Source organism: Hyaena hyaena, unplaced genomic scaffold (assembly GCF_003009895.1).
Source record: "Hyaena hyaena isolate Hyena2069 unplaced genomic scaffold, ASM300989v1 scaffold_111, whole genome shotgun sequence".
Lineage (NCBI taxonomy): Eukaryota > Metazoa > Chordata > Mammalia > Carnivora > Hyaenidae > Hyaena > Hyaena hyaena.
Window position 1 is genome coordinate 2,798,126 of NW_024080743.1, and position 20,450 is coordinate 2,818,575.

The following is a 20,450-nucleotide window of genomic DNA, read 5'->3' on the forward strand; positions in this document are numbered from 1 at the left end:
CTGAAACAGGCTCCAGGCTCTGAGCTGGCAGTCAGCACAGAGCCCGACGCGGGGCTCGAACCCACGAACCATGAGATCATGACCTAAGCGAAAGTCGGACGCTTAACCGACTAAGCCACCCAGGTGCCCCAACCATTCACTCTTTGAAGGTCATGTTAGTTATGTCTAGTTTGAGGCTATTAAATATGAAGCTGCTGTATATAATTTGTACATTTTTTTATATGAACATTTTTATTTCTGAGGTTTAAGTATTCAAGAGTATAAATGCTGGGTTAAATGGTAAGTGCATGCTTAATTTTATAAGAAACTGCTAAAATATTTTCTAGTGAGTACCATTTTATATCCCACCAGCAATGTATGAGTGACCTAATTTTTCTTGCATCCTGGCCAGCATTTGGTAACTTTTTAAAAACTTAGTTGATACAAAGTGTTATATCCGTTTCAGCTGTTGGTAATATTTATTTTAGCCATTCAGGTTAGTGATACCTCATTGTGATTTTAACTTGAATTTCCCTAATGGCTAATGATGCCATCCACATGTTTCTTCATGTTGTTTGCCCATTTTTGTAACCAATTTTTTTTTTTGTTTTTAGTATTTATTTTTGAGAGAGGAGACAGAGTACAAGCAGGGGAGGGGCAGAGAGAGAGGGAGACACAGACGCTGAAGCAGGCTCCAGGCTCTGAACTGTCAGCAGAGTCCGATGCGGGGCTTAAACCCAAGAACCATGAGATCATGACCTGAGCCGAAGCAGATGCGTAACCAACTGAGCCACCCAGGCACCCCTCAATTTGTTTTTGTTTTTTTTTTTACTTTGAGCCTTGAGAAGTTTTTATACAGGTTGATCCTTGAACAAGCTGAGTTTGGACTGCACAGAGTCAACTGTATAGTTTTTTTGCAGATAAGGAGTAGTTTACTTTTTTCAACCCCAGAACAGGATTTTTAGTGCAGCAAAAGTTTTTACTTCTGTGAGATGTAGTTTATCAGTTTTTCCTTGTATGGGTCATGCATTTGGTGTCAAATATGAAAATTTTGTCTAGCCCTAGGTCTTGAAGATTTTGTCAGTTTTTGAAAAACTTTATAGCTTTTTTACATTAAAGTTCATGTTTTCACCTGTTTGATCCAATTCTTGTAGCATATTTGTTCAGAAGGCTATCTTTTTTGTATTGCTTTTGTATCTTTATTGAAAATCAGTTGGACTTGTTTGGTATATTTCTGGAATCTCTGTTCAATTTGCGTCTTCCCCTCCACCAGTATCACACAGTGTTGATTACTGTTGACTTTATGCTTCATTTTTTTTATTCTTTAAAAAAATTGTCTTAGTCCTTTCATCCTGGTCTGTTTTTTGCCTTTCCATATATTTTAGAGTAAGCTTTTCGGTCTACAAAAAAGTCTTGCTGGATTTTGATAGGAATTATGTTAATTTTACAGATTTAGGAAACATTGACCATTGTACTATGTTGAGTCTTCCAATCCATGGAACATGGCATATCTCTCTCTACTTATTTGGATTGTTAATCTTTCACCAACTTTTGATAATTTTCAGCATACAGATCTTGTACATGTTTTGTTAAGATTTATACCTAAACGTGATTTTCTTTGGAGTGAGTCAGTGGTATTTTTTGTTTGTGTTTCCAATTTGGTTTTGAATACCAAGCAAAATCCAGCAAAATAGAACTTTAAAATGTGTCTTTTTTAAGCTGTGGCCTTTTCTTTAAGCTTTTTCCTACAAATAGCATTTCTAGTCCTTTTGGAATTGAAATAAGGGTAGGCTAGAAAGGTTAGGTTTATTAGTCCCTTGTCCCTCCTCCCACTTGATATCCAGTGTAGAAATGAACCTTTGGCATCTGATTATTATTGCTGCTTTGAGAACTTCCAGGAGTGGGGAGTAAGTATATATGTCTATCTTTACATAGAAAGGAGTTCATTTTAGTGTTGCATAACTGATTCTTCATTTTGCTGTTGACTCATGGCCATTGAAGACCTCCAATTTTTTCCCTGTTTGGCATTTTCTTGCTTTTTTCTTTCAGATATAAGGATCCAGAGACCCATCTCAATGTTCTCTCTTTCATGTAACATCATCTTAGGTCTGGATTCTTTATTCTGTGCCCTTTTCCCAGACACACAGTAAGCATGGTCTAGCTCTAGTTTCTAAGGACACAAACCTTCCAGAAACCCAGACACCTAAAAGTGATAGGAGTGTAGCAGAAGCAGAAAGATGCCTAAGGAATTCTGTCAGGTTGGAGAAGAGTGTCTTGTCTGGATGGTATGAAAGAAATACCAAATTAAGAAACCAATTTCCATCAAGCATTAGACTTTCATGTGATTTTAACCAAGATTTAAGATGCTGTACCTAAAATGTTTCTATAAACAAATGGGCTCAAATTCCCAAGATCACCCAGTTAGCAAATGGTCTAAGGATAATGGATACCAGATTCCCAAGTTGTGTTGGTTAAAAATTAAGATTCTAGAGCCCTATTAGAAACCTAACCATTCAATATCTGGGGTTGGGTTAGAGGAGTGGAACAAGCTCTTACGGTGCTTATTTAGCATTCCAAACTTTGAGAAGTGATGACCTTTGCCTCTTTATTTTTTTTTCCCTTATATTTTGAGCACCTATTATGGTTACAATGCCTGTTTGGGCAACAGATGAATAAAAACACATATAAATAGAACTCCAGTGCAAGGTAGAATGACCTCCAATAGGAAGTGCAGAGAACTATGGGTTTTCAAATGGAAGGGAGAGCACACATGGCCAAGATGACATCAATGAAGGTTTTAAGGCATAGCATTGACAATGACTAGTAGATAAGTAAAATTTTTTTTGATTGTAATTTTTATTATATATTTTCAGTATAGTATTCATTGCTCTTTTAATAAGGCTGTTCATGACTATAAAGCAATTTGAGCAACATTATGTATTACACTTCAGATGAAAAGCTATTACATGCTGAATTTTTTTTAACTTCAGATAAAGAATTTTTATTTGGGGAGGCACACAATTACAGGTACTCAATTTTTGTTAATTTTAAGATATAATAACAATGCTTAAGAAGGATAAACATACTTAAAATTACATTTCAATTTGTAATTTTATTTCCTTGCTATTTCAACCACTTATTCACCTTCTATACCCTGACATTCACATGAAAGAATAGCATATCATTAATGACCCAAATGCAAATTAGAATAAAATTCTAGGCCTTAAATATTGCAGTATTTTAAGAGTTTATGTAACTAAACCCCAAAGACAAAATCAGCCATTATGTGATAGCTTAATTTTAGCATAATTTTAATTTCAAAATTTAATACTGACATTTAAAAAACCACATGAGGCAGATAATCTATATGCCTTTAGAAATATTAAGGAATTTAGTTCTTTGTTCACTAATTATGCTTTTTTTGGTTAATACAAGTAACATTCTTAATCCTACTCTTCATTTTGTGCCTATAAAAATAAAACTGTCCTCAATATTCCTAAATTCTTTGTTTTCCAAATAAGGCCATTATAAGGTAAGAAGTTACTGAATCACAGGTTTAAAATCAGTGGCATGAATCATACGTAGATGATGTAACAAATTCATTGTTAGGTAAGGAATCAGTACAGTACAGTAGCCAGCCAGAGGTAGATTTCTTATCACAGTTTTGTAGAAAAGATGCAGTAGTTTATATCTGAACTGTTTTCTTAGATATAGTATGGTAAGTTTGCTTCTCATTATGAATTTAACAGAAGAGGGTAATGGGACTTTATAGGCAATTGTTGGCCTTTGTTTTGCATGTGTTTCAGGTGCTATTCCTGGACACTTAAAAGCATTTTCTTGGGTCAGTTAAGGTAATCAATCCTCATTTTTAAAAGCTTCAGAGTAGGGATATCTAACCTTTGTTCTCCAAGAGGCATAAGAAGGAGGGAAATAAATCTTTACCATTGTACCATTCTGACCGTAAATTAATAAACCATTCCCTTGATATCATTGCTTATTAAGAATTTGAGCAGTACTAATGTACAGAGGGGTGCTATATTCAAACTTGTAACTTGATTGTTTCTAACTCCTATTTATCTTAACCACTATTACAAATCAGTAAAACCTAAAAATTCTACTTAATATAGCTAAATTACTAGTATATGATTAAGATTCCATAGATCCCAATAAGCAAGGATATCAGAGACTATGTCAAGTTACTCACATATCAACTTTAATGTGGAATTCTGTAGGCTTCCAATCCTTACTTGAATGTCGATAAATAGAGTTATCAGAAAAGTCATTTAATGAAAGTTATAATAAAAGTTGTTATATGTATACCCAGTGCTAAATCTGACAGTAGAGTTTGTTTCATAAAATGTACCTGAATACTTCTAAAATTCAAAACAATAAAATAACTGTAAAAAATAAAAGCCATGGCCAAATATAGTTTCCTCAGCTAACTGGAATTTAGTCTCATGATTATTATCAAGGATTGGGTCATTAATGAATCAATCAGATTCTAGATATTTACATTTTATTTAAGTGAACTTAATTTTGATCCTATGTTCTCAAGCTTACCTAAATTATTCTTCATAGATTTTGTTAGTTGTTAGTTGTTGTCATTAATTTTAAGAACTCAGAAAAGGAGATCTTTATTTATATTAGGCCCAGATTTTTAAAGCAATATTTTCCTTCACAACTGTTGGTAATGTATTATCTAAGTAGGTAATCATGTTAAAATTAACATAACCCTGCTGACACATAATATAAAATTATTTTCCCTCACATTTAATTTCAAAATTCTAGATCTTTGTTAAGGACTAGACAAAAATTTGTCCCTATGGAGACTGAACTATTTCATTTCAAAGAGAAAATTTTTCCAAATTTTAATAATGACTGAGCATTTTAAGAATTATGAAAATATTGGCTTTTGGGGAATGTTAAGCTAAGTCTATAATACTTTCTGTTAATATTTTAGATTGAAATATATTTGGTTATAAAAGTCTCACAAATCTTTTTCACAGTTATGTCTCTATATACATATATAAAAAGAAAAGTTGGGTTTTTGTCTTCTAAAGATTATTCCAACCTATGATTAGGTAATTCTCAGATGATTTATAACTTATTACACAGGAAACTTACAATTACTTTATAATTGCCACATTTATAAAGAAACTTCTAGGTAAGAGAATCTTTTAAAAACATTGTTTGGTGTTGCATTTGGGCCCAAAGCTCATTTATTTAAATCACCTATGACATCTGCAAAATTTTTTCAAACTTAGAAAATGTTATTAATATGGCTTCATTCAATTATACCTGTATTCTGCAAAATATTTGTTACATACTTAAGTACAACTGAAGCAATAAGACTACCTGCAATGATGAAAGTCAACACTTTACTTTCACATTAAAATTATACTTGATTCACACTTGTGGTAATACCTGAAAACATGTTTTGAAAAGACTATTAATGGTCTTGGCTTTAACTGTAAGTGTATTACATGTTTCCATCTCTCCGTTATGTTAAATAGTCTAAAGTTTAAGTTCTACTTTTCCTCTTATCTTCAAATAGACTCTTCAGCATATAAACTTGAATGGCTGACACTACCACCATTACCACTAAGTTAACCATAGACCAGAAATTGACTCTATCAAAGTTGCTTTCTTGGATATTTCGATCACGAGCTTCAAATGCTCTAAGCAGAGTCTGGATGTGACCACTTTTGCTTAGTCTGGCCTTGATACTGTTGATGGATTCCTGGAGATAAATAAAATAATTTTACTATCTCAGTAAATTTAAGCCAGCTTAAACATGTGATTCACAGTACACTGGCATTCATTATTAGTTTTATATCAAAACAATTTTAAATAAAGGACCGATACTATTTGGATTACCTAAAGATCTCTGTAAATTTATGTAATAGTCTTCCTGATTTATTGAAATTACTGTTTAAAATATTTAACAGAGGAGCAAAGCAGAGCAAAGCAAATAAATAATGTGAGAATATATTTGAGTGGCATAGTGTCAGGGATTTTATATACATTATCTCTTTCTTAGCTCTCACAACCATAAGAAAATAAGTTTTTAAAAACTCTAACTGATAATAGCTTTTAGGTATTTATATAATGCACTGTGGATTTAGACTTTCTTTGAATGTTAGACTAGGTCAGTTTACTGTCTAGCAAAATGCCCAATATTTTTATCTCAGAAAATACTAGTGAAATTAAAAAATATTCCAATTTTTGATATGTAAATTATATATCAAAAAGTATAATCAATCTATTTTTAATAAAAGAATGTTCCAAGATCACATTTGTAAAGGCTTTTTTTTTTTTTAATTTTTTTTTAATGTTTTATTTATTTCTAGGAGAGAGAGAGAGAGACAGCGTGAGCAGGGGAGGGTCAGAGAGAGAGGGAGTCACAGACTCTGAAACAGGCTCCAGGCTCTGGGCTGGCAGTCAGCACAGAGCCCGACGCGGGGCTCGAACCCACAAACCGCGAAATCATGACCTAAGCAAAAGTCGGACACTTAACCGACTGAGCCACCCAGGCACCCCTGTAAAGGCTTATTATTAAGATGCACGCTAAGTTGTACATCTTTTGAAAAGCCTATTTTTATAGTAGGGTCCTGGTGAGAAGTGATTTGAAAACTATAAAAGGGCTATATGAATATAAGATAAAATTGAGATTTGAAATGATGTCACAGTTGACCCTTGAACATAGGGGTTAGAGGTGCCAATGCCCTGCACGATTAAAAATCCATGTAAAACTTTTGATTCCCTAAAAACTTAACTACTGACAGCCAACTGTTGACCAGAAGCCTTACTGATAACAATTAGCACACTTTTTGTGTTACATGTATTATATATTGTATTCTTGTAATAAAGTAAGCTAGAGAAAAGAAAATGTTACTAAGAAAATCATAAGAGAAAATACATATACAGTACTATAACTCCACTTACTGAAAAAAATCTGCATATAAGATTGGACAGTTCAACTGCACATTGTTCAAGTTTCAAAAGTAAGAAAATAAACATTTTTCTGGATAGACATTTTGCTTAAAGTCCTCATTTAAGCAAAAACTATACTCAAAATTTCAGACTGTTCTGCTAAACCTACAAAACTACAAAGTGTAATATTTATCACTTGGGCATATTTATAAAGCAATGGTAACCTAGAAATGCAAATTTTTTTTAGAAAAATAAGGAGTTCAGATCCCCAAATAAAAAGATCATGCATAGTTCTTTTCAATGTTATAGAAACGATAGTCAAACACAAAATTACTTAAGTTTGTTATGAAACTACATTTTTGGGGAAGTAAAGCTGAAAGACATTTTATTTTTCATTAAAAAGGACTCGTAAGTACTTAAACCATATTTAAATCTGAACTGACTAGTCATTTTGTTTAACCAGATTGAACAAATTCAATCTCTTGAGAATGCAGTGAAGTACTAATAATATAAGTACTAGTGTTCTGTTCTTGTTGGTAAAATAAATTTAAAATGGAAGAATAACTGAGATTTAAGAAAATATACCCCTGGGCAATCATGGTAAGATGAAAAATTGTTAAGGTAAAAATTCATACCAAACTTAATCCTTTCAGTTTGTATTCTCAGTAACACTAGTGGAAGAGCTGAGAACACTTAACATTTTTTGTGCCAGACACTGTTTAAAGCACTTGTGCACATGCTAGATCATAGTTCATCCTCCCAACTCTAGAGGTGGTAGCTCCATTTTGCAGGTGAGGAAACCAAGGCTCTGAGAGCTCAGTCACTAAGCAGTCACACATGCATGATCATTTAATTTCCAACTTCTTAAGCTAACTGATTTACATATAATAGTCTCCTCTGCTATAATTTGGTAGCTGCTTTCCTAATAAACCTCAAGCGATCAAAATACCATATTAAAAAAAAGTTGAGGTTATAAGAGTATTAGAGGTTACACAATTTCAATTTGCAATACCATGCTATTTTTCCTGCAGGAATTTCTATCATACAGCTATATATGTTATTTACAAATATCACTCAGTAAATTCTATGATTTGATTATATTTATCTGTGGCTGAAGGGTACTGACCTATTCCTCCTATCGCTAGTACTATTATTAGCAAATCATACATGCACATTTCACTATGCATATTAATGATAAAGTATAAAGTAATTCAAACAAAGAAGCCATATTCTAAAAGGCTTTACTCCTGGTAAATTGCTAGTTTCTGGTAACTGCTAGGTCTGGTCTGAGAAAATAAACAGTATTCCCAAATTAACCAAGTAATATCAAATTTCATGTTGTAAAAATGAGGCCGTGTGGGGCACCTGGGTGGCTCAGTTGGTTAAGTGTCTGACTTCAGCTTAGGTCATGATCTTGCAGTTTGTGAGTTCGAGCCCCGCGTTGGGCTCTGTGCTGACAGCTCAGAGCCTACAGCCTCCTTCAGATTCTGTGTCTCCCCCTTTCTCTACCCCTCTCATGCTCATGCTCTGCCCGTCTCTCAATACCAAATTTTAAAAAGGTTAAAAAATTTAAAAATAGCTTATATCCTTTCTAAAAAATAAAAACTATGCTGTGAGGAAAATGCCTCTACATCGTAAGTGTTTACAAATTACTCTTATTCTCTGTGCAAGTACACTATAGATCATTACATTCTTCTGTTTGGGAATATTCTAATAGAGTTTCATAATTAAGAGTTCATGTTCAAATTCTAGTTCCCTCTTCTCTGGTTATGTGAAAGAAACATTACTTAAGCTCCCTAAGCCACAATTTCCTCATTGGAAAGATGGAGATACATAATAAGTAAAGATTACATGAGAAAATGCTTATTTCTGTGCCTATCACACAGTCAGGCTTGTGGATAATTTTTATTTATTAAAAGATCATACTGACCAGGATATCTTCCAGTTTCATATCCAACATGTCTGTACCAGTAATATATTTCTTCCAGTCTTCTTGTTCTTGTACCTGTTCTCCCATATTATCCAGGATTAATTCAAAGAAAATCACCTTCTCAGAAATGGTGCTGAATGTATTATCAAAGCAAAACATGTAGTCACCATCTTCAGTCTCTATCCTGTATTAAAAAAAAGTTTGTCTTCAGTTATCTGTACTTCTATTTAGGATCAAAGGAAAAATTACTAGAGATAAGAGAAGAAATAGCATGGTTTACATTAGTAATTGGACACTTTGCTGACAGACTTCCTTAGTATTGAAAGAAAATTTATAATTTCTTGGGAAAGTGGTAATTTGTTAATATCTATGTTCAAATACTTGCAACTTAGATGTGCTTGGCATTTACTCAGGAAATTATGGTAAAAGATCTTGACCTAATTTTTGAAAAAGGGTAATTTAAAAAATATAGATACATGATACCTCTGAATGATCTTTAATATTTACACACTATTAAAAGTAATTTATCATGAATCAATTCATATGCAAATATGACCACAAACCTCCCCTTCCATTGAGATAACTGTCTAAAGTGAGTTTTGTTTTCAAAAGTAGTGATGGATTGTTCCAAATGCTTTCTTCTAGGCCTCCCAGGATGAAGAATATTTTTATAACATAGTTTACAGAGGTTAGGATGAGCTTTACTGTCAGTGGCATTACCTTTTACTGTATAAATGCCGCTCACATCTAAGTTATAATCTTGGTCTCATTAGTTTCATATTCAAGATAATTGGCCTGGGCACAATTACTTTGGCAAAGTGGCTTCCTATGTTTTCTTTTTTTTTTTTTTTTTGAAACTTTAACAAGAAAAATACTGCATAGGCTTATGACATTTACTAGTGCCTGGCCACAAAAACCACCACTGAGAGTGAGCTTTAGTTTTTGTTGGGACTGTTCCTGGAAGGTTGGTCTAAATGATTATGAAATTTTCTTATCTCCAATACAATGGATTGCTTAAAGTGAGGTAGCGTATATAATTTTCTACAGCCTTGTCACTACAAATTGTGATTCTCCTCTTTTAAATCAGTCCCCATCTCTTTTCCACCTCTATTTCCAACTTTAAGTGTAAGAGATAAGTACTCAGCAATTTTACTGGATTTTAACATATATACTCTACATAAAAAAGAGTAAATACTTATCTACCCCTTCATAATTTACATGCTGCTTTCACATATTCTCTTTTAATCCTTAACGATCGTATTTGGAAGTGAGGCATAATTGACCTTTTCAAGGTAAGTAAAATAAGGTTCACATAAATTAAAATACTTGCCTATGATCACATAAGCCTGTCATAGGCATAGACGAAGCTTGGTTTTCTGACTCTCGAGTTAATTGATCTTTCTTTTCTGTAATACTGCTCAGAGCCTGTCTGCATTCTTTGCAATCTCCTCAGTCATGACAAACCTTTGTCTTTGAGGATGTATTTAACCTTTGGAAGAAGCATGAAGAATACACTAGCAAATACAGTGGGGAACAATTTTAAAAGAAGAAAAAATGTTATGACTATTTGTAAAGTAAAATTCAATGTTAATCACTTTTTATTTAACTCTTAATTTTGTTTAGTCTTAAGTTTATTTACCTCAACTTTAATTTAGCCATTCTTAACCCCAGAGCAAGCTTTTTATACCTACTCTTTTTACATGTACAGATATAGACACAGTAAAAAAAAAAAAAAAAACTGGTTTTAAAATATGGGATGATTAGGCATGAAAGTCTAGAGGGGTTCCATGGGGACAGGGATAACAATGAAAAAAGTTTGAGAAGCACTGACATGTATGATCTTCTGCAAGTGTATGAAAAAAAAGATGTTTACTACTTTATAGTCATTCCTATACTAATCTCTCTATAAATCTGTATTGACCGCTTGTAGTAGAAACATTTTATTACTACAAATGATACAAAATATTACCAAATAAAAAATGCAGTTAATTTTTCTTCCAATTAGAATAAAGAACATAAATAGTCCAAAATGGATACGTTCTCATGTAAGTTAGGGTAATATTAATTCAGTTGTTTGGAAAAATACATACACACAAACACACACACACGCACGCATGCAAACTTCTCATTCCCAAAAGTGCCAGCCAATAGCTATTACTTAAGCTGTTCATAGCTCTGGAGATGTCTTTTCTTTTCTTTTTTAATGTTTTTGATTTATTTCTGAGAGAGACAATGTGAGCAGGGGAGGATCAGAGAGAGAGAGAGGGAGATACAGAATCTGAAACAGGCTCCAGGCTCTGAATTAGCTGTCAGCACAGAGCCTGACGCGGGGCTCAAACCCATGAACCGTGAGATCATGACCTGAGCCGAAGTCGAATGCTTGACTGACTGAGCCACTCAGGCGCCCCCGGAGATGTTTTTTCTAACCCTGCCTTCTGGAAGGACAGTATTTAAGGATTTAACAAAAAAACTATTTCAGTGTCACAATAGATATTTTAGTTGCCTTTAAAAAGTTAATAGAGCTAGGGGCACCTGGGTGGCTCAGTCAGGTGGGCATCCAACTCTTGATTTCAGCTCAAGTCATGATCTCATGGGCTCTGTGCTGGCAGTGCAGAGCCTTTTTGGGATCCTCTCTCTCTCTCTGCCCCTCCCCTGCTCTCTCTCTTTCTCAAAATAAATGAGTAAATATTTAAAAAAGTAGGAGGCAAGATCAAACTTCTTGCTTTCTGGGCACCTGGGTGGCTCAGTCGGTTAAGCGTCTGACTCTTGATCTCAGTTCAGGTCATGATCTCATGGTTAGTGAGTTCCATCGCCATGTTGGGCCCTGTGCTGATGGTGAGGAGCCCGCTTGGAATTTTCTCTCCTTCTCTCTGCCTCTTTCCTGCTTGTGCTCTTTCTTTCTCAAGACAAACGAATAAACTTTAATGAAAGAAAAAAAGCGGTGTTCCAAAAAAAAAAAAAGAAATTCTTGCGTTCTACTATACAGTGCTTAGAATCTTTCTGGCACATAGGACTATGAAAGTACTAGCTATTACAGTTATTTGTCTTTGTTAACCAGCGTACATGGCACGTAATTGATAGTAAATACTAAATACATGTATGAATGAATGAGGGAAAAATTAATATTCTTTTCAATAATACTCTATTTTTTTAGTTTAAAATTTTTATACATATTTTTAAGTTTTTAGTTTTAATTTTTTTATTTAAAACTTTTTCATTTTTGATTTTTTTTATTAAACTGCTTTATTTTTTTAATTTTTTAGATGTTTATTTTTGAAAGAGAGAGAGACAGAGAGAGTAACCAGGGGAGGGGCAGAGAGAGGGAGACAGAGAATATGAAGCAAGTTCCAGGTTCCGAGCTATCGGCACAAAGCCTGATATGGGGCTTGAACCCACAAACTGTGAGATCATGACCTGAGTCAAAGTCAGACACTCAACTGACTTGAGCCACCCAGGCACTTCTAAAATGCTTTTTAAAATGGCATTTTACCTATGCAGAGTTTAGAAAAAATATCTGTATAAACTATTAATAAATTAGAGAAATAGTAATTTAAAGTCAGTTTTGATTAATATACTTGGAACTATGCTTTTTCTTTGATAGTTATGCACAGAAATATGTAGAATTTCTGCCATTTTTTTCTTTAATATCCTCCTTTCCTTTAGAGATAAATTGAACTGTTAGGGAGAAAAATGTATCTTGCTTTCTTGCATAGAAGTACCTCTCATTAAACCATTGGGAGAAAAGACTGAGTTTATAAGAATTCACATTTATTGAGTTCTCTTGATATGCCAGACCACTGTTCTAAGCACCTTATATGTATTCATTTTTTTATTCACCACAGTCCTGAGGTACATATTATTTTTTTTAATCATTTTACCAACTTACATTTATCATTATCATTTTACCAATAAAGAAATTGAGGCATAGAGAACTGAATTAAGTCAATGAAAGTTACCCAAGCTAGTCAACAGCAAAACCAGTACTTAAAACTAGGCTGTACAACTCACTCTTAATCACTATACCAAATTTCAAACCTACCTTCTAAAAATTAGATTTAAACAAAATTTTATCTTTAGTTATGTTAACTTTTTAATATATTTTTTAAGTTTTTAACTTGAGAGAGAGCCCTGCTTTGTGTGTGTATATGGTACTTGAGCAGGGGAGGGACAGAGAGAGAGAAAGAGAATCTCAAGCAGGCTCTGCACTGTCATCGCAGAGCTGGATTCGGGGCTTCATTCCATGAGAAATGTAAGATCATGACCTGAGCTGAAATCAAGTGTCAGATGCTCAACATACTGAGCCTCCCAGGTGTTCCTATCCTGCCTCCTCTTAATAAATGTGTATCCCTGCAGGCTTAACTAACTCCTCTCAGCCTCCTTGTCTGTACAATGAGAATCGAGGAATCAAAGAATCTCTCACAGTGGGTTAGAATGATTAATTTAGAAGCATATAAAATGCAAAGCCTAGTTTATGGCAAATAATTAGACTGTATTTGCTTTTCTTCTAACTGTAAACTCACAATTTAGTTTTAATGCAATAACATGAGTAAACAAAGCGCTGCAATAGAATAATAGAATGTAACAGGGAAACACGAGATATGAACAAAGAGAAGTGAGATGTAAGAGTATATACAGCCTTTTGTTAAACTCTAAACTTACAACAAGTTACTTTCTGGCTTCCTATGGTCAGATCTTTTACTATATCATCTTCTAATTATCTAAAATGAATGAGGCCTTAGTAAGAAAAAAAAAAGGTTTTTTACATGCATACATACACAACACATATGTACAAAGACATACTGTACTTTTTTTTTTTTTGAGAGAGAGAGAGAAAGAGATTGAGTGCAAGTAGGGGAGGGGCAGAATCTTAAGCAGGCTTCATTCTGCCAGTGCAGAGCCTAATGAGGGGCTTGATCTCCTGACTGTGAGATCATAAGAGTTGAATCCTTAGCTGTCTGACCTACCCAGGCATCCCTGTACTTGTTTTTTAAAGCAAGGAAACAGTGGACTAATATGATATAGCCAACAGCTAAAAAAAACTATAGGATATCTACCTGAACAGTAACTGAAAATGGAAAGGTTGTGCTAACCAGAAAAACAGGTTTAAAATGCCACAGTAGACTGAATTCAATACCTAGGGTATACTTATCCTATTTAACCAAAGTAAAGAAAAAATTTAGGATTAATACAAAATGCCTAAAAAAAGAGAAAAAAGTTAAAGACATTTTAGCTTATGATAGACCACTCTCAAAGACTGTTTAAAATGCTCATACGGAATCATTTAATACTAATGTTTAGTATCAAATGTGCTCAATTTCCCTGCCTTGCAGATAGCCCATTAATATTATTCAGCCCAAGGAATTCAACTAAGGGATCACTTACGTGTGAACTCCATCTGATTTTCTTTGTCCAAAAACTAAGGTTCTTCCTTCTGGAGAGGCAAGATGGAAATCAATATCTAATCCTGCTCCATCTAAAACCTGTAGAAAAGCACAAAAGAGAAGAACACATTTCAAATACTGAGAATAAAAAATATATAGAGGGTCATGTGATGAAAAGATTTTCTTTCCAAACCTAGAGAGGCACGGCAGGAAACAAGATGTATGTAAGGGCTAGAAAAGAGCAGAAAGACCATCTATTCAGTTCCATTCATTTTTGGAACTTTCTTACCAATTCCTATTGCCATCACCTAAATTTAGGCCTTCTAAGTATTACTGAAATAATCTTCCTAAAATGGTGCCTTGGTTGACAAGCCCCGTAGAGTGGAAAGAAACACGAAAGGAGTTCAAATGATAGACCTTATGTAGGCAATTTAGGGCAAGCCATGTAACTTTTCTGTTTCCTCTTCAATAAAATAATAATTAACTATTAGCACAGAACTCAAAACTTCCGTGATCTGACCCCAACTGACTTAAGTGTATTCACATATTATTCCCCAATATGAATTGAATATTCCAACTAGGTAGTTTGTTTACTGGCCAAAGAACACAATCTGTTCCTTCAAACTCCCAAAATGTCTTGATGATGATGATAGGTAACAATTAGAGTGTATGCCACACATTGTTTTAAGTACTTTATGCGGGTTAATTTCCTCACAATAACTCTAAGAAGTAGGTCTTATTATTATTCTCAGGAAAATAAACAGAAGAACCAATTAACTGGAAAAAAAAAAAAAAACACCAAAAAAGTGAGACATACAGAAATAATTTCCCCACGGTGATACAGCAAATGAATGGCATGGCCAAAACTTGAACTCAGCAATGTGCCTGCAATAGCAGGCACTCCATTCTTATTTCACTCCATTTTATTTATTTATTTTGGTGGCTTTAATGGAATGATATAAAAAATTACCTATTCCTGTGCTCTACTTACTTATCAACAGTAGTAGTTTGAAATGGCTAGCTAAAAATATACAGAATTCTTTTTATTCTTTACATCCCAAAGAAAAAAAGAATATATGTAACGATATAAATATTCCATAACAACACTGGAAGTCTAGGGAAGACTGTTAACAGACTTGAAGATAGATATTCTGGAAGATATTTCACTGAGCAAAGGTTATATCTGGAGACCAATAGCTATCAATCTCAAAATTCTTACTGAAACAGACAGGAGAAACATGTTTGTTGAAATCAGTGCCTGGGAGGCGCAGTCAGTTAAGCGTCTGACTCAATTTTGGCTTAGGTCATGATCTTACAGTGTGTGGGTTTGAGCCCTGCATCAGGCCCTGCGCTGACAGCACAGGATTCTTTCTCCCCCACTCTCTGCCCCTCCCTATCTTGCACTCTCAATCTCTCTCTCTCAAAATAAATAAACTGAAGGAAAAAAAAAAAGAAATCAATGCCCCATTTTTCATGTTATTGGTTTTTCTGGAAGAATTAAGTTCTGAAAAAATAGTTAATATAAACAGACTTTAAAAAGTTTCCTCAGATGAATATATATCCTTAGAGAAATTCCAGAATGTGTAACCCATAAAAAAGAGGTTCCTAGTATGAAAAACTAAGTTCTTAAAAAGATTTTAAAAAGTTGCCAAAGTATTTAACAAATGTAATGACAGAATGAATATGGATAGAGACTAAAAATCAGCAAACTGGAAGGAACCAAGGAATTCTCAGAACAAGGTGAAAAAGTACAGATGAAAAGTATGAGGGAAATTTTAAGATCATTCATGAAGGACAGAGCTAAAGATTTCAAATATCTAACAAGCAGTTCAAAGAAGAGAACCAAGAGAAATGAAGGGAGGAAATCATCAAACAGAACAAAAATTCTTGCTTCAAAAGATAAAAATCTTTATAGGCTGGAAGGGACTAATAGATGTGAAGCAGGATAAATGAGGAAAAAAAAAAAAAAGTAAAAATCCTACTGACTTTTTCAAAGGATTTAAATAGCACAACCCAGAAACTTCCAATGATAAGTAGTAGAGAACTGCAAAATAACTAGAACTGGGGGGTGGGCCCCTGAGTGGCTCATTCAGTTAAGTGTCCAACTCTTGATTTCGGCTCAGGTCGTGTGTCAAGAATTCATGTGCCAAGGCATCGAGGAAGAAGACAGAAGAAAACCTTACAGGAACTGAACGACTGTTAACAATAAGAGTACAGATTAGGGAAAGTGGCACTTTCATCTTTCAGTGAAATCATCAGGAAGTTTACTTTCAGATTATGATATTTTTAAATAAATATTTTGTATCTTAAAATTGTATTTTATGTAATTTAAGTTATCTTCTGTATTCTTAAATATCATTTTAGGGGTACCTGGGTGGCTCAGTTGGTTTAGTGTCCAACTTCAGCTCAGGTCATGATCTCACGGTTTGTGGGTTGGAGCCTCGTTTTGGGCTCTGTGCTGACAGTTCGGAGCCTGGAGCCTGGTTCGATTCTGTGTCCTACCCTCTCTCTGCCCCTCCCCGACTCATGCTCTGTCTTCCTCTGTCTCTCAAAAAATAAATAAATAAATAAAATAAAAAGGAAAAAAATGGAATGTCTTCTGTCAATTTCCAGATGAATTTAAATCCTCCTTTTTACGAACTTTTTTTTAAATGTTTTATTTTTGAGAGAGAGAGAGAGCGAGCGAGCGAGCATGAGCAGGGGAGGGTCAGAGAGAGAGGGAGATACAGAATCTGAAGCAGGCTCCAGGCTCTGAGTTAGCTGTCAGCACAGAGCCCGACGCAGGGCTGGAAGCCACGAACCCTGAGATCATGACCTGAGCTGAAGTTGGAGGCTCAACCAACTGAGCCACCCAGACGCCCCAAAATTAAGTCCTGTTAAATACTTTCATAGCTGTATATACTTACCTTCATTAGTTACAATTTACATTTATTTGTGTAACAATTTCATTCCTGTTTCTGTACTAGATTGTATAAGAACATGCACTGGTTTTTTACTCATCATTGTATCCATAGCACTTAGCATAGTACTCACACAAATTAAGCACTCAGCAATGATTTAAAAAGTTAAATGATCTATTTTATTCATAAGATATATGTATTGACATTTAAAATTTTTAAGACCTGGGGTGTCCTAGGTGGCTCAGTTAGTTAAAGCTTCTGACTTTGGCTCGGGTCATGATCTCACACTTTGTAGATTTAAGCCCCTTGTTGGGCTCTGCACTGACCGTGAAGAGCCTGCTTGGGAATCTCTCTCTCGCCTCCCCGCCCCCCCCCCCCCCCCACTTTCTCTCTCTCTCAAAATAAATAAACTTTAAAAAAATCATTAAAAAGTTTTAAAGAACTTAATATAATGTGCATCTGGTTAATTATTTTAAAAGTATCCTCTTAAACTTGAAAAGTAAGAAATGGTTAAAAGTTTTCAATAAGTCACAGTAACCCGAAGGCCATGTCTGGAATGTCTGTTCCCTGATATTTTAAAAATGAAAACAAAAAGTAGTAGTTTGTTGTTATTCTAAAATTAATCATGGAGTTGGAAAATGCAAACAAAAAGTTGAAGATTGTCCCTTACCCTAGAAAGCCCTCCAACATTGTCTACGACTCCAGACATTAAATGATTTTCCTCCTCCCTCCACCCCACAAGAACAATTCTGTTGTTTAGGGGGAATGCAGTGGGGGAAGAGTCCCTTTAAGAGTGACTAAAGATGCAAAGTATAAAGCTAAATGAAGCCAGCTATTTGACTCAAGAAGTGTAAATGTAGAAAAACTACCGTTTAGTACCTATTTTCTATGTGTCAGGAATGGCCGATAAACAATTACTAACTCAATTTTTCAAATCACTTCTATGAGCTAATTACTATTATCTCTATTTTACAAATGAGAGGTTAAGTAACTGTTCAAAATCACATAGTTAGGATTTCAACTCAGGCCTTTCATCTCTAGAAGTCTAGTATAACCATAAAAGGTCAGTAGTTAATACACATTTCCTCCCTAATACTTGGATATATACTAAGGAATTTTTGAATAATACATATTGTTTTCTTACCTGGATTATTTCACTAACCCCCAGTTGGTTTCCTTGCCTCTAATTTTGCCCTCCTTAAATCCATCTTCCACACTGTACCCAGTGATCTATCTGAAAAACATTTTTGACTGTTACCATGCTGCTTATATCTTCAATGGCCCTTGTACAGAACAAGAGCAAAGCCACTCAGTATGGCACACAGAGATTCACGATCCTGATCCAGCCTCCTGGCCCCTCCAATCTCTTTTACTACTATTCGCACCCTAGACTTTACAGTCTTAAAAGTCTAATAAAGACTCGGCACTTGTGTCCACATTACTGCCCACCCACAAAACATACTATGCATTTTTAGAACTAAAATTCATTTTTTTTCCTTTTCCTGAAGTGCCCCTCCTTCCTTGCATTCTTGTCTCACTTAAGCATCTTTTTAGATTCAAATTTATTTTCTCCAGGAATTCTTTTCTGAGATCCCAGAAGTGGCTCTTCTCTAACAGCACTTAACACTTTATTGAAATTACCTGTTTATTGGCCAGTATCCCTTAAATAATAAGATCCCTGAAAACAGGAACTTTTTTTTTTGTCTGTGTCATCGTGGGTCCTCTCTTCCACACTCGTCCCACATGTCCCCACCCCTGACCCTTCACCCTCGCCAATTACTGGCACATGGTAAATGAGTTTTTGAACTACAGTGGAAATCAAATACTGTGTTCTAGCCTCAGTTTTGCTCACTATGTAACCTTAGATACTGCGCTATTGCTTACCTTAAGTATCTATAATTTAATTCTAAAGTTCCTTCCGATGTAAATTCTAGGTAACTTTTTATTTTGCTCTATACGTGACTGTAACTTGTTGAAAAGATTCCTTACACCAACTTTAAAAAGTTAACATCTGATTATAAATAAAGTAATTTGTGAAAAATTAAAAGACGAACCACACCAACACATCTTTTTTGCAGTGCTACCTAGAAACATTAAAATTAGCTGTGTTGAACTAACAAGATTTCTTATATTATCCTCTACCACGATGACTACATCAATTAAAGCAAATCCCTACATCATATTATGCAGACACTAAAAAGAAAACAATGGGAGAAATGCTTACGATACTGAATTAAAGGTTATAAAGTTTTAATATACAATTAGATAATACCTGATTTAAAAATAGATATCTGAGAAGGAAATGTACCATTAAATACATCAATAGCTCCTTTCAAAATATTCCAAAATCGGATTTAGTGATAACCACATGTTCACAATTCAAAAGTCCTTAGCTGAAGCAATGACAGTGAAGATTTATAATACCGGAATTGGGTGAGCGTGGTGGGGGTAACAAAACAAGTGTCACCATCTCCGCCAATGATGAAGAAGAACGTGTTATCAGTCCTGTATTGCGAAATTCCCAGTACTGGAGCATGTGCTGGTTAGCAAGGCGATGGGTGAATTATGAAACAAAGAGGGAAGCCACCGAGATCACCAGTACTGGCCTCTGTCCGACCAGAGGAAAGGGGAGAGAAGGCGGGTAGTCAATTCCATCCAGGTCCCGCCTAACTTCTCGGTCCCCGGCCCCAGGCGAACCAAGGCTCGTGCGCCTGCGCCGAGCTGGTCGGCTACCCCGAGGCCCTCCCCTGTTCACCACCCCGGCAGTCCACAAGAAGTTTTTAAGAGGGTGAGAGGCGAAGACGGTGTAGCTAGGATAAGACAGGCTGCCTTACCCTCCGCACTTACTTGGTACTCAATCTCCAGCGAGGCCTTCAGGGGCATGGGCTGGTAGAAACACTCCTTCTGGCCGGCCGGAAGGGTAAACGTGAAGTCGCTGTCTAAGGAGGGCGTGAAGGTGGCAGCCACCGGCAGCAGCACTGGGTACAGAATAGCCAGGAGAAGCACCAGGAAGGGCAGCCAGGTCTTGACGCCCATCCCTGCCGGGACGATCTTGGGCTGGAAGAGACGCGGCAGGTGTGCGTTATTGGCACCCAGGCTCTGCTTTTCCTCCCCGGATTCCTCGTGTTTGGTAGGGAAACCAGGAGCCTGAAGGAACCCCGGGTGGCGGCCGCACAGGAGCACTCAGAGCGGGAAACGCTGGCCTCCAAAGGGTAGAGACCGAGGGGCGGGGCCAGCAGTCCTTTTCCGCACTCGCCTGGGTCTCGGCCCCCTCAGGTTGGTCGAGAGCGCGCCCCGCCTCACCCAGGAGGCAGGTTCCCATGGCTT

The 20,450-nt window shown here is 35.6% G+C and overlaps 1 protein-coding gene across 1 annotated transcript; it reads right to left on the reverse strand.

Moving 5' to 3' along the window:
- Positions 1–2,807: 2,807 nt before the first annotated feature.
- On the reverse strand, positions 2,808–20,416 carry TMED5 (transmembrane p24 trafficking protein 5). The gene is made up of 4 exons (XM_039236473.1): positions 19,971–20,416; positions 14,225–14,322; positions 8,843–9,026; positions 2,808–5,719 (listed from the first exon to the last, which is right to left on the reverse strand). Exons 1-4 carry the CDS (start codon positions 20,157–20,159, stop codon positions 5,501–5,503), a joined length of 690 nt encoding a protein of 229 aa, XP_039092404.1. The 5' UTR covers positions 20,160–20,416; the 3' UTR covers positions 2,808–5,500.
- Between the last annotated feature and the right edge of the window lie 34 nt (positions 20,417–20,450).

What these genes read in the sequence shown, in the direction of transcription:
- TMED5 (XM_039236473.1), bottom strand. Translation starts at nt 20,159, where the DNA reads ATGGGCGTCAAGACCTGGCTGCCCTTCCTGGTGCTTCTCCTGGCTATT. An exon ending in AAATCAGATGGAGTTCACAC is followed by an intron (nt 9,027 to 14,224) that starts GTAAGTGATCCC and finishes TTTTTAATACAG; the next exon opens with GATAGAGACTGAAGATGGTG. An exon ending in TGAAACTGGAAGATATCCTG is followed by an intron (nt 5,720 to 8,842) that starts GTCAGTATGATC and finishes ATTTATCTCCAG; the next exon opens with GAATCCATCAACAGTATCAA.